This window comes from Solanum dulcamara, chromosome 11 (assembly GCF_947179165.1).
Source record: "Solanum dulcamara chromosome 11, daSolDulc1.2, whole genome shotgun sequence".
Lineage (NCBI taxonomy): Eukaryota > Viridiplantae > Streptophyta > Magnoliopsida > Solanales > Solanaceae > Solanum > Solanum dulcamara.
This window is the reverse complement of record NC_077247.1, coordinates 59906894-59934105: the sequence shown is the minus strand read 5'-3', so window position 1 is coordinate 59934105 and position 27212 is coordinate 59906894. Positions and strand designations below refer to the sequence as shown.

General features: G+C 31.4%; 3 protein-coding genes across 5 annotated transcripts; all 3 read right to left on the bottom strand.

The window, feature by feature from the left end:
• Window positions 1–252: 252 nt before the first annotated feature.
• Window positions 253–4747, bottom strand: LOC129874094 (phosphate transporter PHO1 homolog 9-like). Its single transcript, XM_055949321.1, has 13 exons — window positions 3753–4747; window positions 3336–3648; window positions 3199–3247; window positions 3039–3110; window positions 2832–2961; window positions 2599–2719; window positions 2222–2480; window positions 2019–2123; window positions 1881–1925; window positions 1589–1738; window positions 1205–1483; window positions 980–1119; window positions 253–655 (listed from the first exon to the last, which is right to left on the bottom strand). The coding sequence occupies exons 1-13, from the start codon at window positions 4348–4350 to the stop codon at window positions 562–564; spliced, it is 2355 nt and encodes a 784-aa protein (XP_055805296.1). The 5' UTR covers window positions 4351–4747; the 3' UTR covers window positions 253–561.
• A 9723-nt stretch (window positions 4748–14470) lies between these two features.
• LOC129874127 (phosphate transporter PHO1 homolog 9-like) lies at window positions 14471–18997 on the bottom strand. 3 transcript variants are annotated; one of them, XM_055949362.1, is made up of 13 exons: window positions 17850–18994; window positions 17271–17631; window positions 17135–17183; window positions 16983–17054; window positions 16757–16886; window positions 16567–16687; window positions 16196–16454; window positions 15978–16082; window positions 15850–15894; window positions 15577–15726; window positions 15203–15481; window positions 14974–15113; window positions 14471–14765 (listed from the first exon to the last, which is right to left on the bottom strand). In XM_055949362.1, the coding sequence occupies exons 1-13, from the start codon at window positions 18433–18435 to the stop codon at window positions 14672–14674; spliced, it is 2391 nt and encodes a 796-aa protein (XP_055805337.1). In that variant the 5' UTR covers window positions 18436–18994; the 3' UTR covers window positions 14471–14671. The 3 variants fall into 3 exon arrangements, with proteins under 3 accessions (XP_055805337.1, XP_055805336.1, XP_055805338.1); XM_055949361.1 differs by having other exon boundaries at window positions 16757–17054; window positions 17850–18997; XM_055949363.1 differs by having other exon boundaries at window positions 16757–17054; window positions 17271–17635; window positions 17850–18000.
• A 1324-nt stretch (window positions 18998–20321) lies between these two features.
• Window positions 20322–25255, bottom strand: LOC129875093 (phosphate transporter PHO1 homolog 3-like). Its single transcript, XM_055950525.1, has 13 exons — window positions 24438–25255; window positions 23721–24024; window positions 23581–23629; window positions 23424–23495; window positions 23195–23324; window positions 22913–23033; window positions 22540–22798; window positions 22344–22448; window positions 22209–22253; window positions 21937–22086; window positions 21562–21840; window positions 21338–21477; window positions 20322–21076 (listed from the first exon to the last, which is right to left on the bottom strand). Exons 1-13 carry the CDS (start codon window positions 24991–24993, stop codon window positions 20983–20985), a joined length of 2304 nt encoding a protein of 767 aa, XP_055806500.1. The 5' UTR covers window positions 24994–25255; the 3' UTR covers window positions 20322–20982.
• Window positions 25256–27212: the final 1957 nt, after the last annotated feature.

Sequence of the window (27212 nt, the reverse complement as noted above, 5' to 3'; positions counted from 1 at the left end):
GTTGATTGGACGTTTGTCCTTCATAAGAACTAGAGAATGGCCTTGCCAGTCATTTTCATGTGAAATTTTCGAAAGCTATGGGACCTCGAGCATTGATTGCCTTGTTAAATATTTTGGAACTCTTTTGATGAAGAAAGCTGGATGTGGACGGATATATATTAGCTGTAATTCTTCAGCTATTGTTTTTGTCATGGTTATGCTAATGTCATACATCAATCATTTTCCTAAGAAAATAATACTATGAGACATGACTAAAGGAAAAGATCAGCTAAAGGCACATTAAATTCAGATACAACAATACATAGAACGTAGAAATCTGAGCAAAAACATAAAAGAACATTTTTAGCCTCTTGATTATGGATATCTCCTCTTCCACTTTTAATCCTTAATATAGAGGCTGGAATTAACTTTCTTTTCGTCCTATACACTGTCTAATTTCATGAACAAAACTTTGTTATAAGCACCATTGACATGAGTCGAAGAATTATACAAGAAAAGAGGAACCAAGGAAAAAGATCATTTTTGAATCTCGACTACTCTGGATTCCTTTGATTTTTCCTTTTACATACTCTTGTCTTCGTCGTAGTTGAAAGGGAGTGGTACAGACTTGGAGACACGATATTTCCCAACGTTATTTAAGTGCTCATTTTCCAACCTGAACAGTAAAAACAGCAGAAAAAGTACTACTGTGAGAAAAGCAGTATCTTCTATGTGAAGTAAAATAAATACACAAGTACCTGGCTAACTCATCAAATTTCTGTGATGAAATAGATAGGATTTAACTTATGTGTATATATATACTGACAGTGCAAGGATTCTTAACAATATCTGTGTATCTAAACATGTTGTAGCATACGACCAGGTAACCTGTCGTTACTCATTCCACCTTTTAGGACAGTAGTTATTTTTTGTAATGTCTGTGAATGTTCTTTAAATAGTCGATGTATAGAATTTAAACTCAATAGGTAATGTATCTGACCTGAAAAAGTTCCACAAGCCTCGGCGAAGGATTTCCAAACAGGCAACAATTGCAACAAAAGCTTTCTTGTGCAGATGAGGTAGTTCTTGAAAATCTAGAACCAACTGCATCCATACTAGTCTAAGAAGAATGTCAAGAACCTGCATTAAGACTTCAATCATCAAAAAACTTGATTTCGCTGCGAGTTTTTTATAACTGATTTTTGAAACTTGTGCCCGCACTTACAATGGCAACAAAGTAGACAATCTTGTGTGGCACAAGTAGCTTGTCTCTCAACCAGGGATTTTTGGAATTCCTTTGCAATAGACCCCAATCTATGACAAGGTCCCAGTAAGTGTTTGCAACTGTAGTAATTCCTGAAGTTGATGCTGCCATTACTTTCCAAAAGGTTCCTCTCTTCTGATCATATAGTGTCCTCATTACAAGAGCAACAATAGTTGAGAAATATTTGAGGCTATTAAGCCCCTGCATCGAATCTTTCTCTTCAAATAAGCGACGAAGACACTGTATACATCAAGAAATCATACGAAGCACCATATTACATAATTATCAAGATACCTATAGTGGGAAATAGGAATGATGATTTGCTGGGTGTAAAAATTCTCAAACCTGAATAAACCGAGACCAAAAGGGAATAATTGCAACGACTATGTATAAGATCTGGTAAACACTGCTGTCTTGACATGTGCTTGATCTTGTTTTGAAGTTGCCCCATACATAGTAGCATACATAGAATTGCAAACTTCTAATTGCTTGAACCTGAAATACAAGAGCACAGTTTGGTTTTTTGCGACAAGCACAGGACAATTTGCACATTATACTGACTGAATTATCAACATTTTGGATCCTATTTTGGTATAATGTAGAAGTTTCCCATATAGAAAAAGGCTGAGTGTCGAACCTGGCTGGTAAGTTGATCTGCCAAGATGAAATCTGGAAGAGTAACCTGCAAATTGATGTAAGACATTTTAGTATGTATGCACTTCCTGTGATATTAATGCGTGTGAATCTGTATATCTCTTAAACAAACTGCTGGTACCTTATAGAGGGGAGCGCATAAGCAGTGCCAGGCAGTTCTTAACAAGAAGAAACGACTTGAACGATATAAAATGTTCAGAGGACAAAAAGTTATCAAAATAAGAACCTGAAAAGAAGGATTTAAGATCATTAGGGGGTTCAATTTTTTTGAATAGGTCAGTTGTAGAATGAAAGTAGAAGGAGAACTAATGTTCCTAAACTTACAAACACCAACAGAAGTGGGATCAGCTCTTTCATTGTCTCAAAACTTTTTGTTGTCGGGTTCATATCCATATCCAGGTTGGAGAGTGCAGCAGCCAATGCAAGTACTGAAAGACCAGAAGCAAGGAGGAAAACTTGTCTGTAACCTAACTCTGTTCCCTGCTTGAAGCCAAATATGAAGGGATAATTGACCCGAAAACGCTTCCAGTAGTATACATTCGCCCCGTACATGAGCATATGGAGGACAATGTATCCAAATAGGCTGCAATGTTAGAGGGATAATCATTACTCATATGTCTTGCTTAAAACATGGTTTCGCTTGTAGACAGACATTAGGAAAGAATCAATATGAATTTGTAAAAGACAGATGGTTAGTTCACCTATAGAGTGGAAATATGTTATCCATATACTGCCCGCGACCGACATGCTCTAGAAGGTGCCCTGCACGTATCGCTACAACAATAGCTGCCACTAATGCTATTGAGCAGCCAGAGAACAAACCTGTAGGTGAAAAGTGTATCAGTTACATAGTTCAAACTGAATGCAATAGGTTCAGCTGAACCAGCAGAATCTGTCCTTTGACCTTTTATTAATAATAAGGATGCATCCTTACCCATGAAAAATGTTACTCGATGAGTCTCTCTTTTAGCTTGTGGTCTTAAATATTTCATTCCTTTCCTTCGATTTCCATTGACAAAATGTTTTACGAACGTAACCTCCACTCTTTCTATGAGCTTGTTAATCTAACAAAGGGCAAAGATTGATGAGAAGTTCAACCTTCAAACTATAGTTGCAAGTGAAATAATTGAAGGAAATGTACCTCATCTGAGTTACCAAGATCAGATTTATCAACCATATCTGAGTATGATTTAGAAGCTTGCCTTGAAGTGGTCTGTATAAATAAATTGCAGGGTTAAAAGCCAAAATTCAAACTTTTACTTTTTATTGCCAAATAGTTATCGATAACTTCAGTGTAGTACCTTATCATACTTCTTCAAGATCTTGGAGAACGCCAACACGTTTAAGAAACTAATACAACAAGTAGCAAAGTGTTAGTTAAAGTGAACACAAAAACAGTTATAAGTCCTCATTTGGGAGAAAGAGTTTGCACCATTACCGGTAGCTTTTCAGAAGTCTAAGCTTTTTATAGAACTCAACCAAAGCCTTTTTCATTTGTTCTTCAGCTTTTCTAAGTTCATCTTTGCTGAATTTTAAGTTTGCTTTTGAACACTTGATCACATTTTTCAAAGTCGAGATAGGTGTTGCGGGATCAATATTGATTTTTACATTGTCCAAAATCTCAATTGGAGCAGGCCTAAAACCCATGAGATTCTTCTTTGCTTTCTCTCTTTTCTCTGATGTTGATTCCTCTTCTAGAATTTCTTCACCAGTCATCTCAACTTCTTGAATTGCCTCCATATGTGACCCACCTGTATTCGGGTAAAACATGAATTCAAACAAATTACAGATAAGTCTCCGTGTGACCTATACGCCACAGGTTAGAGACTTGGAGTATTTGAGAGATTGGACTAACCTGGACTTCTCATATGAGTAGGAACCACTGATGCTGGAGACAAAGTACTATCATCATTGGTTGAAGGATCCATCATCACTTGGTCACTGTGCATTGCAATTGAAGGTTTATCAACCATAATTCTTAGAGCAATAAGTGCATCCATTTGTTTACTCAACTCATCAGCTTCAGCCTTCACTTCCCCTACTTTTTTCTTGTAAAAAGTTATCACCTTGTTGAATTCATCATCAAGTCTTCTAAAGAAAACCATCTCATATTCTCCACCTTGTTCAGATGACATAAGAAACATAGTTTGATGGTGTCCTTGGGATCCTTCTTGCTGCAGTGAACTTACTAAAATAACTTCTTCATCTTCATTGTCACTTCTACCAGGAGAACCTTTGAAACTGAATCTACTTTGTAATCCACTAAAAGCTCTGTACATAGATATCCTTCTCTTTAATGAGCCTTTGGGGGTGGCTGCAACTTCAGGTAATGGTGCATTTTTCTTCTTGAAACATGATATGTCTTTCAACACACCCTTTAGATAATAATAATCCATGTAGGTTTCTTGCCATTCAGGAACCATTTGGGAAGCAAATTCTTTCCCAAATTTCATCTTTATCAAAACTGTATGGTTTTCCTTTAAGAAAAAAAAAAGTGGGTTTTCCTCTGTTTTACCAGAAATGAAAAAGATTGGAGTTTAAATAAGAATGTTGGTGTGGGGGGGGTTTGGGTTGCAGCCGTCAGTGAAGAAAAGGTCAGAATCAAAACTAGTAAGGTTCCAAGAAAATCGTGGAAAAATGAATACAAGATTTTGTAAGATTAGTCTTGGGTAAAATCAACCGCTTTCCTTTTTCTTTTCTTGATTAGTTTAGGGAATTTGGAACTTCTTTTTCTTCAAATACACTTTAACAATGGCAGCAGCAGCAACCCAGAAAGGCACTGTGCAATAAATTATATTACTATCAAGTGGTGGCTATGTCAGACCTGGCCTCTTCTTCTCTGCCAACTTTGAACTCTTCACCAATTGACTGCCCCATTAACAAATTACCTTTTTTCTGTTTGTTTGATAGTGATCACATTTAACATTTAACTTTAACGGTTTCTATCATACCTCAATTTTTTTATGTGATTTTGGCTTCACATGAAATTTAAAAATAAAATAAACATCTAATAATTTATTGAACTGCATTATACAGAATCTGAATCAGAAGTTACTAAGCTCAAATGAAGCCATACATTATATTAGTCCTTGATAATAGGCTAGTTTGTGTACACGCTACATCCTAACTGCTCTACTTAGATAGATGAGAAAAAATATCTTACTTGCTTAATGTTTTTGGACTATATTAAAATATAAACTTAATCTCTCATTATTTTTTATGAAAAATTATCTAAACACATATTTTATTTTATCATAAATATTAAAATTTCGTATAATTTAAAAGAAATTCAAAAATTTATTTTGAATATATCACTTTCCTCTCGCTGATCCCTTCTTAAATATATTTATCTCCTATGTATCTAGATATTCTATATACTCATAATCAACTCTTAACATTATGAAATTTATATAAATTACACTTTTTTTATACAATCTATTGAACACGAAACTATTTCAGTATTTACAGGACTACACCTATTGAAAGAAAAACCTTCACTTCCTCCCATCCATATTAAAGAGTACTTTTAGCTTCTATTTAAGAAGAGTTTTTATTAACTTATCCTGTCTTTAATTAAATTGCACTTATTTAATATAATTTTTTAGTTACATAAAATATCACTAGGAGTAAATTTATAAGAAAATAAATAATACCTTTTTTGTTAGAAACGTTATTTATTTTGACTCAAAAAAAAATCTTTATTTAAAAAAAATGACTTTTTTTTTAGTCAATTTCAAAAAGAATGACTTTTTTCTTTTTTGGATAAGACTTTAATTTCATCTTTCACATAACATGTTTCAGACCATAAGATAAAAGGACATTTTTATAAATTTGACATAATTTTAATTTAAAATCACAAAATTAAAAAAAAAATTAAAATTTCATGCCAAATTATTTTTTTAAAACGGAGGGAATACTTGATATGAATTACAAGGAGGAGTAGTTTTCAAATTATTTAATGATGACCAAAACCGTCTAACTGGAAAATAAATGGGGGAAGAAGACTGGTTCGTGGATATTATAAAATATTGATTAAAAAAGTGTCTCATCAAATCTCTATAAAAAGATACAAATGATTCTGATCCAATTGGATAAGAATGTACGGATAGAGACATTGGCCCTAAGATCACAATTTGCACCTCTATTTAAAAATAATTTAATATTATCATCTATCATAAAATCGACATAAATATATTTTTAATGTTATAAAAGTAATTTAAATTTGTTTTTTTTTTAATTTTAATTAAAATGACATGTTTAATCATCTTATTAAAATGTTACTCAAAGTCATTAACACTTTCACCCATATGTCCATTGCTAATTCACTACAAATATAATTATTCAATTTAGTATTGCATTTGTTACTCTACTTTTATAATCACAACAGGTCTTTGATTATCAAATCAAAAGAATTACTTTTTCAATTAACATTTTTGTTGATTAATATTTAACTGTGGTTTTTTCCCTATAATTAATTTTAAAAAAATAATTTTGGCTTCCCATAGGCCGTGCATCAATCATATACGTAGATATTTTCATAATCATATTTAACATTTTATTTCACATAAAATAAAATAAAAGTATTTGCAAAACATATGCAAATATTTATTCTGAGGAAAAACTAATTTAAACCAAATATTTTGAGAAATTATGTCAAAAATTAATATGGTTATAAGTTCAGACAAAAATATTATATAAATTAATCTTTAAATTTGTGCGAAGATTAATCTTATTTTATGTTTTACTCCCAATCAAAATGAAACAAGAAGGCTGATTTGGTGAGTTGACATGTCATTTTGCCTAAAATTGATGAGATTAATAGAGAAAGACAAATTTGAGCAACTTATATATTATTAAGAATATATATAAACTAATAATATGATACTAATGGGCAATGGCATATATAAACAAATATATACAGTATGATGAAAGATATTATTAATTTATTTTTCAATAGTAGGTGAACAAACACAATCGTTTCCCTATATTCTAATATAAAAAAATTTAAACGTTTCGTAAAAGTCCTTACAAAATGTATTTAAAATAATTATTAGAGTATATAATAACAGGTAAGTAAAATGAAATCCATGATGTAACAAGCTTCTTATTTCGTAATCCACATCATGATTCGAGTTTTTAATTAACTTTTATTTCTTATAGAAGTATATATAATTCAGCTAAAATATAAATAAACATAACTAACCCAGAAAGATTGACCTTAATTATTTCCACATTGACTCTAACAGTGACCCGTACACCATGCATAAAACAAGAAAATTGTATTGTATTAATTCTTCTGATATCCCACTTCCAACCATAAAAAGATATCACGGGAATTAAATTAAAAGAAATTTTTGAAAGTGTAAATAAAAAAAATATGACACAAGTTTTAAAAATGAAGTAAAAGAGACTCTTCTTTAATTAGTGATAATGACACATATTTTAAGAACCCACAAATTTTTTTAATTTATAAAAGACCTCATCTCTTCTTTTCTCTGCCCCTCATCCACCCCTCAGCCCCATCCTCGCCTAACCTCCCCTCCTCCACGTCATCACCACCTCCAAACAACTGACAGATGTTTAAACATTTGTCTAAACAACTAACAAATATTTTTATATTTCGATCTCCAAAACAATTAGCAAATATTTTCATATTTCTCCAAACAACTAATTGATATTTAAAATATTCTCATTGTTTTAACTAAACAATCATAAAAAATACTTAAACAACTTAGGGTTGTGTTAAATATCTTCTGGTTGTTTGAACTAAACAACTTTTGATTATTTAAACAATTTTTGGTTGTTTAAACAACTTCTGTTGTTTGAACTAAACAACTTAGGGTTGTTTAAACAATTTTTGGTTGCTTGAACGACTCCTGTTTATATAAACAACATATCAAAAAAAATTTATAATTTTCACAATCAAATTAGAGTGGAAAAAAAAATAAGAATGACAACATTCGAAAAAGAAGATGAAAACACAAAAAATTTGAAAAGAAAGACAAAAACAGAGAAAAAAAAAAGGCAAAGAAGTTAAGGAAGAAGAAGATGAAAGGAAAAATGAACAAGAAAAGAAAAAAAAAAGATGGAAGGAATAAGAAATTTTGAATTTTGAAATATGAAAGGAACAAGAAAAGAAGAAAAAGGAGATATTAGTAAAAAAAAGATACGGAGGAAATAAAAAAAATTGAATTTTGAAATATAAAAGAGGAGACTTTTTGGGGTTGTGTTTTTGATCTTTTAATTTTTTATCCTAAATTTACAAATATTTTAAATCAACCTCACTTCTTCATAATTAACCCCTAATTAATATTTATAAAAAAATAATAATAAAAAAAATCTATTTTACATTCCACTCTCAAAAGTCTAGCTCATTTTCCGAAGTAATTAGAAGAATTAAAAGAGCCAGGCTGTTAGAAAAGGTATTGAGCAAGAATCCAACATTGTATTTATTAACGATGTTACATTTGATTGTACAAACTGCATTTATTTCTCTTTTATTCATCCCTTCCTGGTCCGCCTCTTCTTATAATACCCTTTATGGACCTACATTAAAAATTATGCTAAATAATGTTTTTTAAAAATTAATTATTAATTTTAATAATATTTTTTATTTATAGCAATACATAGCAATAATATGATAAATCTACATTTATATTAAAAGTAAATTATGCATACAATATAAATATATTATAAGTCTATTAAAATATGTGATAAATGTATTATCTATCTATAAAACTTGTATTATATATGTTTTATAAATAGTTATCTACAATATTTATTAAAACTGTATTATAAATGTACTATAAGTATACAGTGATTTTTTTTTATTGCTATAGATAATAAATATTTTATTAATATTGTATATTTACGGAAGTTCCCTTAAATTATACGGTAAGCAATACCTTTTATATCTTTATTATTTTATTTATCACACATGTCTTTTTCATTTAATTTTGCTATGTGGTAATACATAATTAACATCAACGAATCCACGGAACAAACTTCCCAAACAATCATATTTCTATAGTTTTGCAACACATAACTATACTGAATTGGAAATTTTTTTTTAGGTTTTAAAATGCAACTTCAACTTCATAATATTTGACGTTTAATAATTACTCCCTCAGGTCCAAAATAATTGATGTTTCACAAAGCAAGATAAGATATTTAATTCTTTTTCAAAATTTCCCTTATCACATTTCAAGTCAATTCAGTATACAAATTTATAATGTCAACCTAAAAAGAAAAAAAAAATCATATAAAGGGTATTTTAGTAAGAAAACAAACATTTTGGACTGGAGGAATCTGTATTAAATATGACATACATTCTCATCACTTAATAATTTAAGATAAACAATTTGTTAACTCTAGTCTTTAGATTGTGTTTCAAAGATAGTATATAAAGTTACAATAACATTCGGCAAGTGCATAAAAATAGTAAAAATAAATAAATAAAAACTTTCCCTACTCACTTATCTCCTAGAAAAAGAAATAGAAATTGCTAGTTTTACAGGTATTTCACTATCAAAATCTTGTCATAAACAAGACATTATTTATTGACAAAAAAAATTGAAATGATAGCTAAGTCAAAAAGGTATTTATTGAATTGCTTATCCCACCGCCCAGAGGACTATTAGGAGTCTTTTGCTTCTCCTATCATAACTAAATCATAATATAACTAATTTTATTATAACTTATATTCAAATCAAACGATCTTAAAAATATAGAAGAAATAATTCACTTTCTTGTACTCCCTTTATTTCATATTAGTTGAATTTCTAAGATTATGCACACATATTAAAAAAATAATTCATAAACAAAATTTGAACCATATTTTTTTCTATTGCCCTTTTGTTTAATCAACATCGTAAAAATGATTAAATATGAAATCATAAATACAAGTAGTTCTTTATTGAAGTATAACTTTATAAGTAATTTAGTTACTCCTAGAAAATTACAAAATTTCATTAATGGAAAGGGAAACATGAAAAAAGTTTTAAACATTTTTCTTGAATTTTGAACAATTTAATTATTTTGAATAATAAAAAAAGCTCTAAAAATTTAATTAATATGAAATAGAGGGAGTAGTGATTAAGGAAGAAAGAAAGAGCAGAGTATTATTCTAAAGGCTGAATGTGAAATTTTAATATAAGCCGCTTTTACGGATGGAATACTTATTAAGATGGCTAATAGGGAAATTTAAGAGAAGCTACATATATCCTACGGCTACTATTTCTATTGGACAAATAAATGAGTGTCTAACGTGAAATGACACTGAAACAGTGAATGAAGAAGAATGGACCTCCCTTTTGAATAATATTAATTCTTCTATCCTAAACTAAGTTGAATTCCACGTCTATAAGACTAGTTAATTACTGTTTGAGCTTTGTTTGGATGTTGTCTAAGATAAGTACTTCCTCCATTTTTATTTATATGTCACTATTTTACATTTTACGTTCATTAAGAAATTAAGTAAATTTACTATTCTATTCCTATTTAATATTTTTTGAAGTCAAGTTTTTAATCAATGAATATGACTCAACTTATTTCGATTCACTAATTTGATCAATATCCATGAATTATTTACTTAGTTTTTTTATGTTGGTTAAATGTATATTTTCAATATTAATAACTCATAAGGATAAAATAAAAAAATTAATATCATTTATACATTAATTTTGTAAAATAACAAATATTAAGAATCATCCATTTTTATTAAAGATGAAATAAATTAGAACATAGGGAGTACCATGCTAAGTTAAAAGAATGCCACATACAATAAAGTGGAGAGTAAATTCTTTCTGGAAATAGCATAACATTTTTGTAGTAGTTCAATAAAGGAACCATTGGGCTTCTAGTTTTGGGGGACAGAACTGGAGGACCTAACAAGTCCGGATGACCCATTTTTACGAGGCCTCTTATATAAACCACATCTCATCATATGAGAGGTAGGAATAAGTAGGCTAAGCATGATTTGATAGTTATCGAATATCATATTGAAATTGAATTTTTTGACATCACACTTTGTATATTATTATATGGTATTTGGTGTGAGTTTTAAAAAAATATTGATATCTGAGGTAGTATTCATTATTTATAAAAAGATAACAAAAATATTGAATATCATATCGAAATATATAATTACATATATAAATTATATATAGTACTTATAAATACTAATTATATTTGCTTCAGAACTTTAATTATCATATCTTGATTGAAATATATTTTTTTCTTCTATAATTGATTAAAAAACTAAATTGCATGTGTGTATGGTATAATTGATACATATCTTTAAAAAACAAAGTCACAATTCTTCATTACATCAATTTATGTAAATTGAAGTCAAACAACCTATGATTATCATTTTATCAAACCGCAAATTATTGAAAACGAATTTTAAAATTTCAAATTATATCAAATTAATTTAATGTGCCAATAATATAATATTTTTAAAAATCAAAAATCAAAATTATCGAATTAAAATTTTGTGCCGGTACCAGTCCGGTCCGATTAAATTTTAAGTAACTTTTTTCAACCATTAGTGATGCACTAACTTCATTGTATGTTGGATTTAATAAACAAACAGTTCAATAAATTTGAGGAATAAGAAAAAAATATTTTTAAAATTTTTCAATCATCTTAGCAATAGAATCTTTAAGTTTTTGTTTATTTGGATAATCATAAAATTTAGTCAAAATTGAACAAATATTTGGTAAAACGGAACAAATAATAGGGTAATAGAGTCCAGAAATTTATTTTGTAGCTGAGAAAAAAACTTTTAAAAACTCCACAAGTTCTTTTACGTTATCTCAGTCTATTTCTGAAAGTCTATAATCCATATTTGCGTTATGAGCATTCCAAACCATTTGCAAAGATTTTCTATATTAATAAGCTACCTTAAGCATTTCATATAACGAATTCCACCTAGTAGCAACAGTTTTTGAATTTTTTTTATATGGGAGATTAAACTCATGGCACCAAATTCTTTACGTCTAGATTTCGTCCCGATATATACTGGACCGGGACGACGATTATAAAAATTACCAGTTTGTACCGCTATCGGTCCGGTCCTATTCCAGACGGAACCGCCATTTTCATGGCCAATTCCATCGGTTCGATTGTCTCGGTTCCGATACCGCTGCCACGCTTATTTTTATGTGGTATGATATAGAGAATAACTTTTGTGTGATAACTCTTATTTAACAAAAAATTGTTACATAAAAGTAACTTTTGTATGAAGAACATAAAGCTGAATGACCAATTTATTTAGTCAATTTTAGGACAATTGAGACTATATGTAGACAAATAATTTCCTTCGCCTTGGTCAGTGTTTTTGGTTGCTGCTCTATGTACTGAAGAGCAAAAAAACAAGCGCGTATTTTGTCGTTTGATTTGGCTTTGGACGTATTATTATAAACTGTATAGTATTAGAGGACTAATTCTATTCAAATCCCGTATTTATAATGAAAAGTGATCAATATAAGGTCAACCGCGTTGATAAAGGTTTGGATAACGATTTGATCAACTCAATAGCTTTTATTTAAATAATATATTTATATTAATAAATTCATTAAACTTATATAAATATTAACTTTATAATTTAAGATATTCAGTTATTAATAACTGAAGTCATTGTTTTAAAATTCAGAATATATTAAATTAAAATTTTAGCTCCGGTCTCTGTATGAGGCCAAGAGCTTGTACGTTTACCGTTCATACTTTACTAGAACTAATTTAGGCCATACAAAAGTTATAATTACATCATGCAGCTACTAGTAAATTAAACTAGGATTACTTTTTCTTTTCTAAAAAATTGTTTGGGGGTGACTTTCTCTTTCCTACTTTTCATGGGCCGTTTGTTCAAATTTCCAAATGCATGTCGTACCTAACAAACGACGAAAGTTGAAAACAAACCAAAGAAATTAGGTGCACTGGTGATCCTCATTGGTATATTCAAAAGATTTTCTAGATCTGCAGAATTTGTCATTTTCTAGTTTTAAATAAGTATTGAATCTTTCTTAAATAATAATTCAAAGTAGGGGTGTTAAAATGAGTCCAAATATAAATAATTCGTTTAATTCGTTCAAATTTTATGGATTGAGCTCAAGATAATTTGTATTGGATTAATCTCAATCCATGTAAGCCTTAACCCATTTTAAAAGAATCTTCAATTGAGTCCAACTCAATCTCTAATTTCAACCCGTTTTAAGGCTCTTTATTTGCATTGGTATACTGTATGTTCTCATATTACATATATGAATTCTTATCTATTTTATATCTTTTAGGATTAATCTATCCATTTGTAAATTATTTTTATTTTCTTGAGTTGAAATTGAAATTGTGGTTAAAAAAGATAAATAATAATATATTAAAATTATTGATATTAAGAGGATCAAATTGGGTGGGTCATGACCCAACCAGAATTTTAGCCCAATTGAGCCCAAAGTAAATTTGGGCATGTCATGACCCAACCCAATTTTTATTTCAACCCATTTTAATATTTTCAATTTCAACTTAACCCGCTCATTTGATACCCCTAATTCAATTTTAGAGTAGGAATCTTAAATTGTTTAAGATTTGTTATTTTTAATATTTATTTAATTAATTTCTAGTTAGAATTTATTTGTCATAGTTTATATAGGAATATATTTTCTAGTACTTGTTTAATTTAGTTTCTTACTATTATAAATAGGATGTTGCTAAGTTATTTTTAAGATACAGAAAAATACAGAATATACAGAAAAGAATGATCAAGAGAGATGTTGTAGTAAGATTAAAGAGATTTTGAGTTTATGAATAAAATATTTTTCTTCAAATTGGTATTAGAGCTTCTACGATCCTGATAGATTATCGAATATTTTCCGCTGCAGGCAAGCGGCTATGCCCCATATATGTTGTTCGTCTGGCCAATAATCATGCTGACAAACGCCGGACAAATGATATATGCATAAAAAAATATACTACGGATGAAGGACTCTTACAAAAACATTACAGATTTAAAAGAGGTACAAGCAAGCATGACATAAGAGGAAGAAACTTTTATCAAATTAAAAGTTGGAGAAAGTTTTTTTTTTTAAAAAAAGGAGTTGGTGGGAAGGGTATCAACGATAGTTGAAGACAACGTGTTCCAACAATAACAAAAAAAATATAAAAAAAAAGAGTTGGTGGAAAGGAAATAAACGACAGTTGGAGAGAACATGCTAAAAAAAAAGAGCTAGGGAGAAGGCATTAAGGAGTTAGAGACACAGTGCTCCAACACTTGAAAGTTGGAGTGAAATGCTCCAACACAACCAACGGAAAAAATAATGTGAGTTGGAGAGAAAGTGTTCAACACTTTGGAAGTTGGAGAGAAAGTGCTTCAATAGAACTAAGAAAAAAAAATTATTGATAATTGAAGAAAAGTTCTCCAATACAACAACGACAAGAATTAAATTGAAGATTGAAGAAAAGTAATTTTCAATATAACAACAATGACAAGAGGGAAAAGGTAAGAAAATACAATTTTGAATTACGTGAGAATGTTGGAATAATAATTCAAGAAATTATAAATATTCAGGAAAACAAAGGTGAAGAGAGATCTTGTCGTAAGATTGAAGAGATTTTGAATTTATGAATAAAATATTTTTCATTCAATCCTTAATCAAGAGGCTATATTCAACTTTCTTTTTGTCCTATACCTTCACTGTAGAATTTCATGAACAAAACTATATTATAAACACCATTGATGAATGAATTAAAGAAGTACTCTGGATTCCTTTGATTTTCGTTTTACATACTCTTGTCTTCGTCGTAGTTGAAAGGCAGGGGTACGGACTTGGAGGCACGATATTTACCAACGTTATTTAAGTGCTCATTTTCCAACCTGAACGACAAAAACAGCACAAAAACTACTACTGTTAGAGAAAAGCAGTACTACTATCTTCCGTGTGATGTCAAATAAAACAAATGTATTTAGCTTTCTTAATTTTGTGGTTACTAATTCCAACAATAGTTATTGTTTAGGTGACATGGTAAGGTACATAAAAAAATTGTATAGAAGTTAAACTCAGTCTATAATGCACCGATCTGACCTGAAAAAGTTCCACATGCCTCGGCGAAGGATTTCCAAACAGGCCACCATTGCAACAAATGCTTTCTTGTGCAAAAAGGGTAGTTCTTGAAAATCTAGAACCAATTGCATCCATACTAGTCTCAGAATAATGTTAAGAACCTGCATTTAGACTCAAATAATCAACAACTTACCCAGCAAACCTTTTTTTTTATAATTGATTATTGAAACCTGTGTGTGTCCACACTTACAATGGCAACAAAGTAGACAATCTTGTATGGCACAAGTAGCTTGTCTCTCAACCAGGGGTTTTTGGAATTCCTTTGTAATAAACCCCAATCTATGACAAGGTCCCAATAAGTGTTTGCAACTGTAGTAATTCCTGAAGTTGATGCTGCCATTACTTTCCAAAAGGTTCCTCTTTTCTGATCATATAGTGTCCTCATCACAAGAGCAACAATTGTTGATAAATATTTGAGGCTATTAAACCCCTGCATCGAATCTTTCTCTTCAAACAAGCGACGAAGACACTGTATATCATGAAGTCATACGAAGCACCATATTAAATATTTGTCAAGATAACTATTGTAGAATGATCATTTTTCTTGTGCAAAAATTCTCACACCTGAATAAACCGAGACCAAAAGGGAATAATTGCGAGGAATATGTATAAGATTGGGTAAATACTGCTTTGTTGACATTTATTTGACCTTTCTCTGAAGTTGCCCCACACATAGTAGCAGACATAGAATTGCAAACTCCTAATTGCCTGAACCTGAAATGCAAGATCACATTATAGTTCTTTCTGATAAGTAATGCAAAATTTGCACATTACACCGACCGAATTGTCAACTTATTGGATCCTCTTTTGGTATAACATAGAAGCTTAGTGTCAAACCTGGCTGGTAAGTTGATCTGCCAAGAAAAAATCTGGTAGGGTAACCTGCAAAATAATGTGAGACATTTTACTATCTATGTAAGTTCTGTGATATGAATCTGTATGTCTCTTAAACAAACTTCTGGTACCTTATAAAGGGGAGCACACAGACAGCGCCAGACACATTTTATAAAGAAGAAACGACTTGAACGATATATAATGTTCAGAGGACAAAAAGTTATTAGAAGCAGAACCTGAAAAAAGATTTTAGATCATTAGGGGATTTGAAATTTGAAACATTTTGTTTAGTCTATAGATTAATTGTTGAATGTAAGTAAAAGAAGAAGTAATGTTTTTCTAGACTTACAATCACCAAGGCAAGTGGGGTCAGCTCAGTCACTGTCTCAAAACTTCGTGTTTTCGGATCAATATCCATATCCAGGTGATAGAGTGCAGCAGCCAATGCAAGTAATGAAAGAGCAGAAGCGAGGAGGAGAACTTGTCTGTAACCTAACTCTGTTCCCTGCTTGAAGCCAAATATGAAGGGATAATTGACTCGAAAACGCCTCCAGTAGTATATGTTTGCCCCGTACATGAGCATATGCAGGATAACGAATCCGAATAGGCTGCAAAGACTCACCTTCATTACTTGTACGTATTGCTGAAAACTTGTTTTTTCTTGTAGATAGACAAAAGGGAAGAATCAGTATGACTACAAAAGAAAGATGATTAGTTCACCTGTACAATGGAAATATGTTTTCCATATACTGCCCACGACCCTCGTGCTCTAGTAGGTTTCCTGCACGTATCGATACAGCTATAGCTGCTACTAATGCTAATGAGCAGCCAGAGAACAAACCTGTTGGTGCAAAGTATATCAGTTACTGAAATGAACATATGGTTGATGCTAATAAGGATGCATCCTTACCTAGGAAAAATGATACTCTATGCGTTTCTCTTTTTGCTTGTGGTCTTAAATATTTCATTCCTTTCCTTCGGTTTCCATTGACAAAATGCTTTATGAACGTGGCTTCCACGCCTGTTATGAGCTCAGAAACCTTAACAATAACAATGATTGATGCAACGTTCAAACTATAGTCACAAGTGGAATAAGGCTGAGAGGAAAAAAAAATTGAAACTGAAGGAAAACGTACCTCATCTGAGCTACGAAGATAAGATTTTTCAATCATCTCTAAGTATGATTTAGAAGCTTTCCTTGAAGTGATCTGTATCAATAAATTGCAAGGTTACAAGGCAAAACTTGAATACTTTATATTGCCAAATTGTAATAACTTTAGGGTAGTACCTTATCATACTTCTTCATGATCTTGGAAAATGCCAACACATTTAAGGAACTGGCACAATTTAGTAGTATAGTGTGAGCTGATTTGAGCACAAAAACAACAGTAACTCCTATTTTGAGAGTAAAAATACAACATTACCTGTATCTTTTTAAAAGTCTAAGCTTCTGATAGAACTCGACAAAAGCCTTTTTCATTTGTTCTTCAGCTTTTCTGAGCTCTTCTTTGCTGAATGATAAGTTTGATTTTGAAGTCATGATACAAGATCTTAAAGTTGAGATAGGTGATTCGGGTTCAATATTGATTTTTAAGTAGTCCAGAATCTCTAGTGGAGCAGGCCTAAAACCAATGGGATCCATCTTTGTTGTATCTCTTTTCCCTGTTGTTGCTTCCTCTTCCAAAATCTCTTCACTTGTCATCTCAACTTCTTGAATTGCCTCCTCTTCCAGTATTTCTTCATTGGTCATCTCAACTTCTTGAATTGCCTCCATTTGTGACCTACCTATCTTGGGGTTAAACAAGAATTCGAACAAATTAAAGGTCAATCATTGGATGTAGCAATTACACACTTGCCAACAGCTAAGATATCAAAACATGTCATATTTGCTCTCGACTTTAACGAAGTTCCAGCATACATGGAGTGCATTTTAGGTGTCAAAATACTACAGGAACGTAACAGTAACATAATTGCCATATAGTATCAGCAAAGATTGGACTTACCTGGACTACTGAAATGAATAGGATCCACTGATGCTGGAGACATGGCACTATTATCATTGGTTGAAGGATCGATCACTTGGGCACTTTGGATTCCAATTGAAATCTTATCAACCTTGATTCTTAGAGCAATAAGTGCATCCATTTGTTTACTCAACTCATCAGCCTCAACCTTCACTTCCCCTGCTTTTTTCTTGTAAAAAGTTAGCACCTTGTTGAATTCATCGTCCAATCTTCTAAAGAAAATCAGCTCACATTCTCCGCCTTCTTCATAAGACACAAGGAAGGTGGTTTCATAAAGACCTTCAGATCCCTCTTGTTGCACTGAATTCACTACTATCACTTCATCTTCGTGGTTATTTTTCCCATTGAAACTGTTGTATCTAGTTTGTAATCCACTAAATGCTCTGTACATTGATAGTCTTCTCTTTAAAGACCCTCTTGGGGTGGCTGCAACTTCAGGTAATGGTGCATTTTTTTCCTTGAAATTCAAGATTTCATTCAAAAGACTCTTGAGATAATTATAATCCATATAAGCTTCTTGCCATTCATGGACCATTTGGGATGCATATTCCTTCCCAAATTTCATCTTTATCAGCCAGCAACTGATTAACCCAAAGATGTATGCTTTTTTCTTCAAGAAAAAAGTGAACTTCCTCTGTTTTGTCTTCTAAAAAATAGCCATGACTGGAGGAATGGTGAACAATCAAAGAGTTGCCAAAACTAGAAAGTTTCCAAGAATGTTTTAGAAAAATTCAAACTTCTGAATTAAAATAGTCTCTTCTTCTTCTCTCTCTCTTGATAGTTGAGGAGTTTAGAATTTTTCTTCCCCTATTAATAAAGGAAGGAGCAATCCAGATTTTATCACTGTGTCTCAATCAATATTTCAGCTAAATCTCTTTAATAATTCATTTCCTTTAAGATCAGTGGGGCTCTGTGTTACATTGCTTGTACTCTGAACTGCACAAATTAAAGTTACCCATCTCCCATCAATAGCAATGTTTGTTTTGTAATGCTTGTGTTTGGTCCCAGCTCTTATGCGCTTGACTGTTCAGTCGCTACATTCTATCTATTTATACTACAAAAATCACTTTTCCATTTCTTTATCACATAAAAATCATTCAACTTCAGCCAAGTTTAACTACAAAACAAAATATCACCTTTATATTTTGTACTAGTTAGCTTAATAAAACATATTAGATGTAACGGGTTAATTCCAGATTTCTCTGTCCTTGTTTTAATATCTTTATAAGAATTCGAAATATCAAAAGAGTATTATGTTAGCCGTCTTTACCGATTAGTCGTGCATTCTTTTCCTTCAGTAATCTATTGTCTTGTTCACTTAAATAAAAGTTAAAGAGGATGACCTTTAACTTGTTACGAGCCAATTTTGAAAAGATCATATGGGACCTCAAACATTCACTGCTTTGATCAATATTTTGGTACTCTTTTTGATAAAGAAATCTGGGCCCGGCCCATGTATATTATTAGCTGTATTCTTCTTTTATTTCTTGTTAAAATCAGACAAATAAATTAAAATAAAGAAAGTCTTATGTATAAAAAAAAATAATTTTTTTTCATATATAAACAAAGATACAACTTTATATCTCAAAATAATTTTTAAAAAAATATATTATCAACTTTGCATCTTAAAAATAAATTTAGAAAAATATACTTTAAATAAATAATATATTATTAATTGTTATTAAAAAATACTTGAGCCATCCAACACACTCATGTTTCATCAAATATATATATATATATATATATATATATATATATATACTTATGTTTATTATGCTTAATATTATATTTTTACTGTATGAAAATAAAATGATATGAAGATGAAGATATTGGGTAAAAATAAATTAAATGAAAAGAAGAAGATAAGAAAAGGAATAAGGAGGTGGGGGACCTAATGATTGTGCACTAAGAAAGAAAAAGAAATTAAAGTTGTTAAAGACTAGCAGCAAGCCAAGCGACCAAACTCATTGAAACTTTACCCGTGCAGTTCCGCGTCGCGTGGGGCTAATGCCAGATTTAATTTTTTAAAAAATTTATTGTGGATTCAATTATTTTATTTGAAATTTTTTATACCTATAAATAGTTCATAAATACATTTGGGAAGGGGAGTTTTTATCTAAGATGGGTTACCTAAGGAGAAAGATTCGGCAACGAGTTTTTCTTTATCACCAAGAGTTGTGGTGGAGTGATAAGTACTATTTTATCTTTAATGAATAGGGCTCGCCCTTGGTATGAAGTTGTTTTTGTTAGGGAGCGTTTTATCCCATAATGTGGAATTTTCCAACACGAATCCAGACTTAATCGGGCTTTAATATAGGCACCGGACACAGGATGAGAAACCAAAAAAAAAAAGAGTTTTTCTTTCTTCCTATTTTTTATTATTGGCTATGAATTTTATTATTGTGTTTTGGCATACTTCTATGAATAGAACCTTTTGTAGGATAATTTTTTGCTACTTTAATTTATAGGATTGAGTCATTCTTTTTATCTTTTATTTGTTTAAGAAAAAATTCATGAGCGATAGAGATTAGTTTGGTGATGTTATAGCTAAAATGGCGAGAAGGAATCCAACAATTAAAGAAATCATAACTCTAGGCCTCCTGAATGTTGAATGTTAACCCATACTCTTACTCTTTAGTTGATATTTTTTACTGTTTTATTATTTATAGTTTGGTAGTTTAAAATAAAAATCTTAATCTTTAAAACTAAATAATTATCTAAACTTATTGTGTTAGCAATATTGAATAGTTACAGCTAAACCTTAGTTCTATTTGGGATTCGACTCCAGACCGCTTCTTCAATTTAGCACGAATTTTGGGCGTGATCACACACCCTGGTAGAGAGAGTCAACCAATTATCAAGCACAATTCCATTGAGACTTTTCATGAGCTAGTGTTTTTAAGACCTTTTTTAACACTTTTTCAGCCTCTTGATCAAGGCTAGATTCAGCTTCTATTTTTTGTCCTATACCTTCACCGTATAATTTCACAAAGAAAACTATATTATAAATACCATTGACAAACAACTAAAGAATTGTAGAGAAACCAGAAAATCATTTTTGAGTTTTGAGTAGTTTGGATTCCTTTGATTTCCTGGTATCAGCTAAACATAGTTATTGACTCTTGTCCTCATCGTAGTTAAAGGGCAGCGGTACGGACTTGAAGGCACGGTATTTTCCAACGTTATTCAAGTGCTCATTTTCCAACCTGAACAATTAAAACAGCACAACTAGTACAGTTAGATTGAGGCACTATCTTATTTGTAAACAAGTAGCTGTCTAACTCATCAAATTTCACCAATAAAGTAGATAAAGATTTTTAACTTATATATACTGAATGTGTAAAAATTCATAACCTGTTGTAGCATGTAATTTCTCTTATATTTTAAGTTACTAATTCCAATTTTATGGATAGTAGTTTATCTCTTAGGTGACAAAAGTAAACTTTGATCGATATAATGCTTTGGACCTGAAAAAGTTCCACAGGCCTCGACGAAGGATTTCCAAACATGCAACAACTGAAACGAATGCTTTCTTGTGCAGAAATGGCAGTTCCTGAATATCTAAAACCAACTGCATCCATACTAGTCTAAGAATAATGTCAAGAACCTGCATTTAAACATCAATCATCAAAAACTTAATTTCACTGCAAGTTTTTTGATATTGATTTTTGAAACCTGTGTCCGCACTTACAATGGCAACAAAGTAGACAATCTTGTGTGGCACGAGTAGCTTGTCTCTCAACCAACGGTTTTTGGAATTCCTTTGTAATAGACCCCAATCTATTACAAGGTCCCAATAAGTGTTTGCAACTGTAGTAACTCCTGAAGTTGATGCTGCCATTACTTTCCAAAAGGTTCCTCTCTTCTGAGAATAAAGTGTCCTCATCACAAGAGCAACAATAGTTGAGAAATATTTGAGGCTATTAAGCCCCTGCATTGAATCTTTCTCTTCAAATAAGCGGCGAAGGCACTGTATATTATGCAGTCATACAAAGCACCATATTAAATAAATCTCAAGATATTTGTTATCAGAATGATCATTTTTTGTGTGCAAAAATTCTCACACCTGAATAAAACGAGACCAAAAGGGAATAATTGCGACGACTATGTATAAGATTTGATAAACACTGCTTTCTTGACATTTATTTGATCTTGTTCTGAAATTTCCCCACACATAGTAGCAGACATAGAATTGCATGCTCCTAATTGCCTGAACCTGAAATATGAGAGCACATTATAGTTCTTTCCGGTAAGTACTGTACATTATAATACTGACTGAATTATAAACTTCTTGAATCCTATTTTGCTTTCCCATTAAGAAAAAGCTGAGTGTCAAACCTGGCTGGTAAGTTGATCTGCCAAGAGGAAATCTGGTAGAGTAACCTGCAATATGATGTGAGACATTTTAGTATCCATGTACTTTCTGTGATATTAATGCGCGTGAATCTGTATCTCTTAAAGAACCATGGGTACCTTATAAAGGGGAGCGCATAGACAGTGCCAGGCAGTTCTTAGAAGGAAGAAACGACTTGAACGATATATGATGTTAAGAGGACAACAAATTATTAGAATCAGAACCTGAAATAAGATTTAATATCATTCGGAGGTTTGAATAGATCAGTTGTAGAATGAAAGTGAAAGAACATATAATGTTTTTTTCTAGACTTACAATCACCAGAGCAAGTGGGATCAGCTCAGTTACTGTCTCAAACTTTCGTGTTTTCGGATCCATATCCATATCCAGGTGGGAGAGTGCAGCAGCCAATGCAAGAAATGAAAGACCAGAAGCAAGGAGGAGAACTTGTCTGTAACCTAACTCTGTTCCTTGCTTGAAGCCAAATATGAAGGGATAATTGACCCGGTAACGCCTCCAGTAATATACGTTCCCTGCGTACATGAGCATATGGAGGACAATGTATCCGAATAGGCTGCAAAGATAGAGCTTATTACTTGTACGTATTGCTTAAGATATGGTCTGGCTTGCAGACAGACAAATGGAAAGAATCAATATGAAAAAATAAAGGACAGATGGTTTAATTCACCTGTAGAGTGGAAATATGTTATCCATATACTGCCCACGACCTTCATGCTCAAGAAGGTTTCCTGCACGTATCGCTACAGCAATAGCTGCCACTAATGCTACTGAGCAGCCAGAGAACAATCCTGTAGGTTTAAAGTACATCAGTTAGTAAAATGAACATATGGTCCTTATGCAAGTGAGATGACAGGTCAATCCAGATGTCTCTAAAATAAATCTTTATGATGCACTTGACCTCCGATTACATAGGAGGAGGAAGTTGATACTAAGAAGGATGTGTGCTTACCCATGAAAAATGTTACTCTATGTGTTTCCCTTTTAGCTTGTGGTCTTAAAGATTTCATTCCTTTCCTTCGATTTCCATTGACAAAATGCTTTATGAATGTGGCCTCCACTCTTTCTATGAGCTTAGCGACCTAAAAAAGCAACGATTGATGAGAAGTTCAAGCTATAGCTGCAAGTTTGGAATAATGCTGAAAGGAAAACAGTTTTTTTAAAACTGAAAGAAAATGTACCTCATCTGAGCTACCAAGATAAGATTTATCAATCATCTCTAAGTATGATTTAGAAGCTTTCCTTGAGGTGATCTGTATCAATAAATTGGACGGTTAAAAGGGCAAACTTTATAGGAGTACTTTCTATTGCCGAATAGTGATCACTTTAGTATAGTACCTTATCATACTTCTTCATGATCTTAGAAAATGCCAACACATTTAAGAAACTGAACAATGAAGTAGCAAAGAGTTAGTTGAATTGAACAAAAAACAACAACTATAATTCATCATTTGGAAGGAACAACAAGGCAACATTACTTGTAGTTTTTTAAAAGTCGAAGCTTTTGATAAAACTCAACAAAAGCGTTTCTTATTTGTTCTTCAGCTTTTCTGAGCTCTGCTTTGCTGAATGATAAGTCAGATTTTGAAGACTTGATCACATTTTTCAAAGTCGAGATAGGTGTCGCGGGTTCAATATTGATTTTTACATTGTCCAGAATCTCTAGTGGAGCAGGCCTAAAACCCATAGGAGTCATCTTTGTTGGATCTCTTTTCTCTCTTGTTGATTCATCTTCTAGAATTTCTTCACTAGTCATCTCAACTTCTTGAATAGCTTCCATTACTGTATTGGGGTAAAACAAGAATTCAAAACATATTAAAGGGCAATCGTGGGATGGACTAATTAAGCAAGTGCCAGCAGCTGAGCTATCAATCCTTTGTTTCTCCCTCTCTACTTCAATGCCACCCAAATAAAGACAAAATAACTAAATGTGATGCCTATGATGGAGGATGGATTAAAGAGAAGGATAGACAGACTTCTAGATTGGCAAACTTCGGAGCGCATAATGTCTTAGGCAAATCCCACGTCTAAAAAACACACACAAAGTAAAGTTGCTATATAAGAGAGAACACAACTTCACATGATTCCTAAGCTATTTGGAACAAATAAAAGAGGCAAAGTATTTGGAACACTGATTGGCATCTTTATCACATTGGACAAAACGGACAATATGTATCTAAAGAGATTGGACTTACTTTGACTTCTCAAATGAACAGGAACCACAGATGCTGGATCCATCATTTGTGCACTATGCATTTCAATTGAAGGTTTATCAACCATAATCCTTAGAGCAATAAGTGCATCCATTTGTTTACTCAACTCATCAGCCTCAGCCTTCACTTGCCCTACTTTTTTCTTGTAAAAAGTTAACACCTTGTTGAACTCATCATCAAGTCTTTTAAAGAAAACCATCTCATATTCTCCACCTTGTTCAGATGACATAAGAAACATAGTTTGATGGTGTCCTTCTTGCTGCACTGTGTTCACTAAAATAACTTCATCTTCATTGTTATTATTCACAGGAGAACCTTTGAAACTTGTGTATCTACTTTGTAATCCACTAAAAGCTCTGTACATAGATATCCTTCTCTTTAATGAGCCATTTGGAGTGGCTGCAACTTCTGATGATGATGCATTTTTCTTCTTGAAATCCAAGATGTCTTTCAAAAGATTCTTGAGAAAATTATAATCCATATAAGCTTCTTGCCATTCATGGACCATTTGGGAAGCAAATTCTTTCCCAAATTTCATCTTTATCAACAGCTGATAAATCTTGAAAATAAAAAAGTGAACTTTCTCTGTTTTTTACCAAATACAAAATGGAAAGATGAACCTTTAAATAAGAATCTTGGGTTTGTCTTGTAGCGCGTGATTGGAGAAATGGTCAGCAATCAAGTTATTACAGGGTAGACATGTAGTATAATTTCCAAGAATGTCGTAGAAAAAATATAAAAACTTTTAGAAATTTTCTTCTTGTAATTTGGGCAGGAGTACCAAACCTAGAATATCAATATGTCTCAATCAATACTTCAAGTACATCTCTTAATATAAGATTTTGGGGGACTGCGTATGAGCTGGTTTGTGCACAAATGACCCCATTAACAACCTTTTTTTATTTATTTTATAACACTGGTGTTTTGTCATTTTGGGCACTATTCTACTTGTTATGAGACAACAATAATGAAAGCAATAGTAACGAAAAATAACACAAAACTTACGCGTGAAACACTTAGGAGATTTATCTTAAATTATAAATATATTTTTTGTAGTTTAAGTTGAAAAATTTACCTTATTTATGAGGTATATGAATTTCTCACCTAGAACGAATTTATTGTTACCTAGAATAGAAGATTGTACTGATGACAATGAAAAGCAATACTTTTCTTCTCTAATTTCTTCATTTATTAAACTTGAAGTCATTTCGCTAAATACTAAGCTACATCGGGGCGGATTTGCTATGCTTTGTTATGTATTCATGAAAATTCAATAACTTTTTACTTTAATCTTGTAAATATATATTAAGAATTTATTAAATGTTTATCATATTGTGTGAATTAAATTATTATTATTATTATTTTAATATTAACTTGAAATCGTCTTTTAAGATCACGAACTTCAAAATCCTATATCTGCTCATATAAAACCATACCCAGTTGAAGGCAAAAACTACTATAGTTTTTAAATTAGTGTTAATCATCGTGGAGTTTATGGAACACAAATGATGACCAAAACCGTCCAGGTCGTAGAAAACAAAAGTATACCAAGTGAAGAATATTGCATAGTAAAATTAAATATGATAAGCAAAATAACGCATCATCAAATCTCTGTCCCGAGATTAAAATGCCTTTATTCCAATCATAATTGTATTAAAAAGTGCAAATGGGTATATTTACTAGAGTCCAGATCGGAGAAAACAAAGGCATATCAAGTGGAGAATATTGTATAGTAAAATTAAATATGATAAGCAAAATAATGCATCATCAAATCTCTGTCCCGAGATTAAAATGCCTTTATTCCAATCATAATTGTATTAAAAAGTGCAAATGGGTATATTTACTAGAGTCCAGATCGGAGAAAACAAAGGCATATCAAGTGGAGAATATTGTATAGTAAAATTAAATATGATAAGCAAAATAATGCATCATCAAATCTCTGTCCAGAGATTAAAATGCTTTTACTCCAATCGTAATTGTATAAAAAAATGCAAATGGATATATTTACTAGAGTCCGGAGCCAAAAGAGTCACTTTTTAAAAAAAAACGCAAAAAGGGCTACTGAATTATTTTTTTAATATCAGAACCGACCAATCGTTGTTGGGGCAGCAATATCCTTTCTCAAATTTTAACTTCGTCAAAAATTGTTTTCTTATAATCGGTGCAGGGGCAGCGATTTCGTGATATTTTTTTAAAAAAAATAAAAATTGCTGCTCCAAAAGCGTTTTAAAAAATATATATTTAAAGAAAATTGGTGCACATGCAGCGTTTTTCAAAAAAATAAATAATTTTTTTAGAAAAAAATTGAAAATCGCTGCTAGAGCAGCGTTTTCTTAATTATTTTTTTTCGTAAAGTTATTCCCTTTTTTTTTTTAAGCTCAAACTGTTAGAATGCTCTATACAAACAGAGACATATCCAAATACAACAAAAAAACATGATTATAAACAAACACAAAACAATAACTACAGAAAACACTGCACATCAAAATATTTTATATATATTTTTTGAAAAACGCTGTTGGAGCAGCGATTTTCTTTAAATATTTTTTTATTTATTTTTTAAAAAAACACTGCTGGAGCGGTGATTTTAAATTTACAAAAAAATAATATCACGAAATAGCTATCTATGTAGCGATTTGAAAAAAATAATTTTTCACATCGTTAACAGGTTAAAAATTGAGAAAGGATATCGCTGCTCGTGATTTGTCCGTTTTGATATTAAAAAAATTCAATGGCCCTTTTTGCAATTTTTTTTTG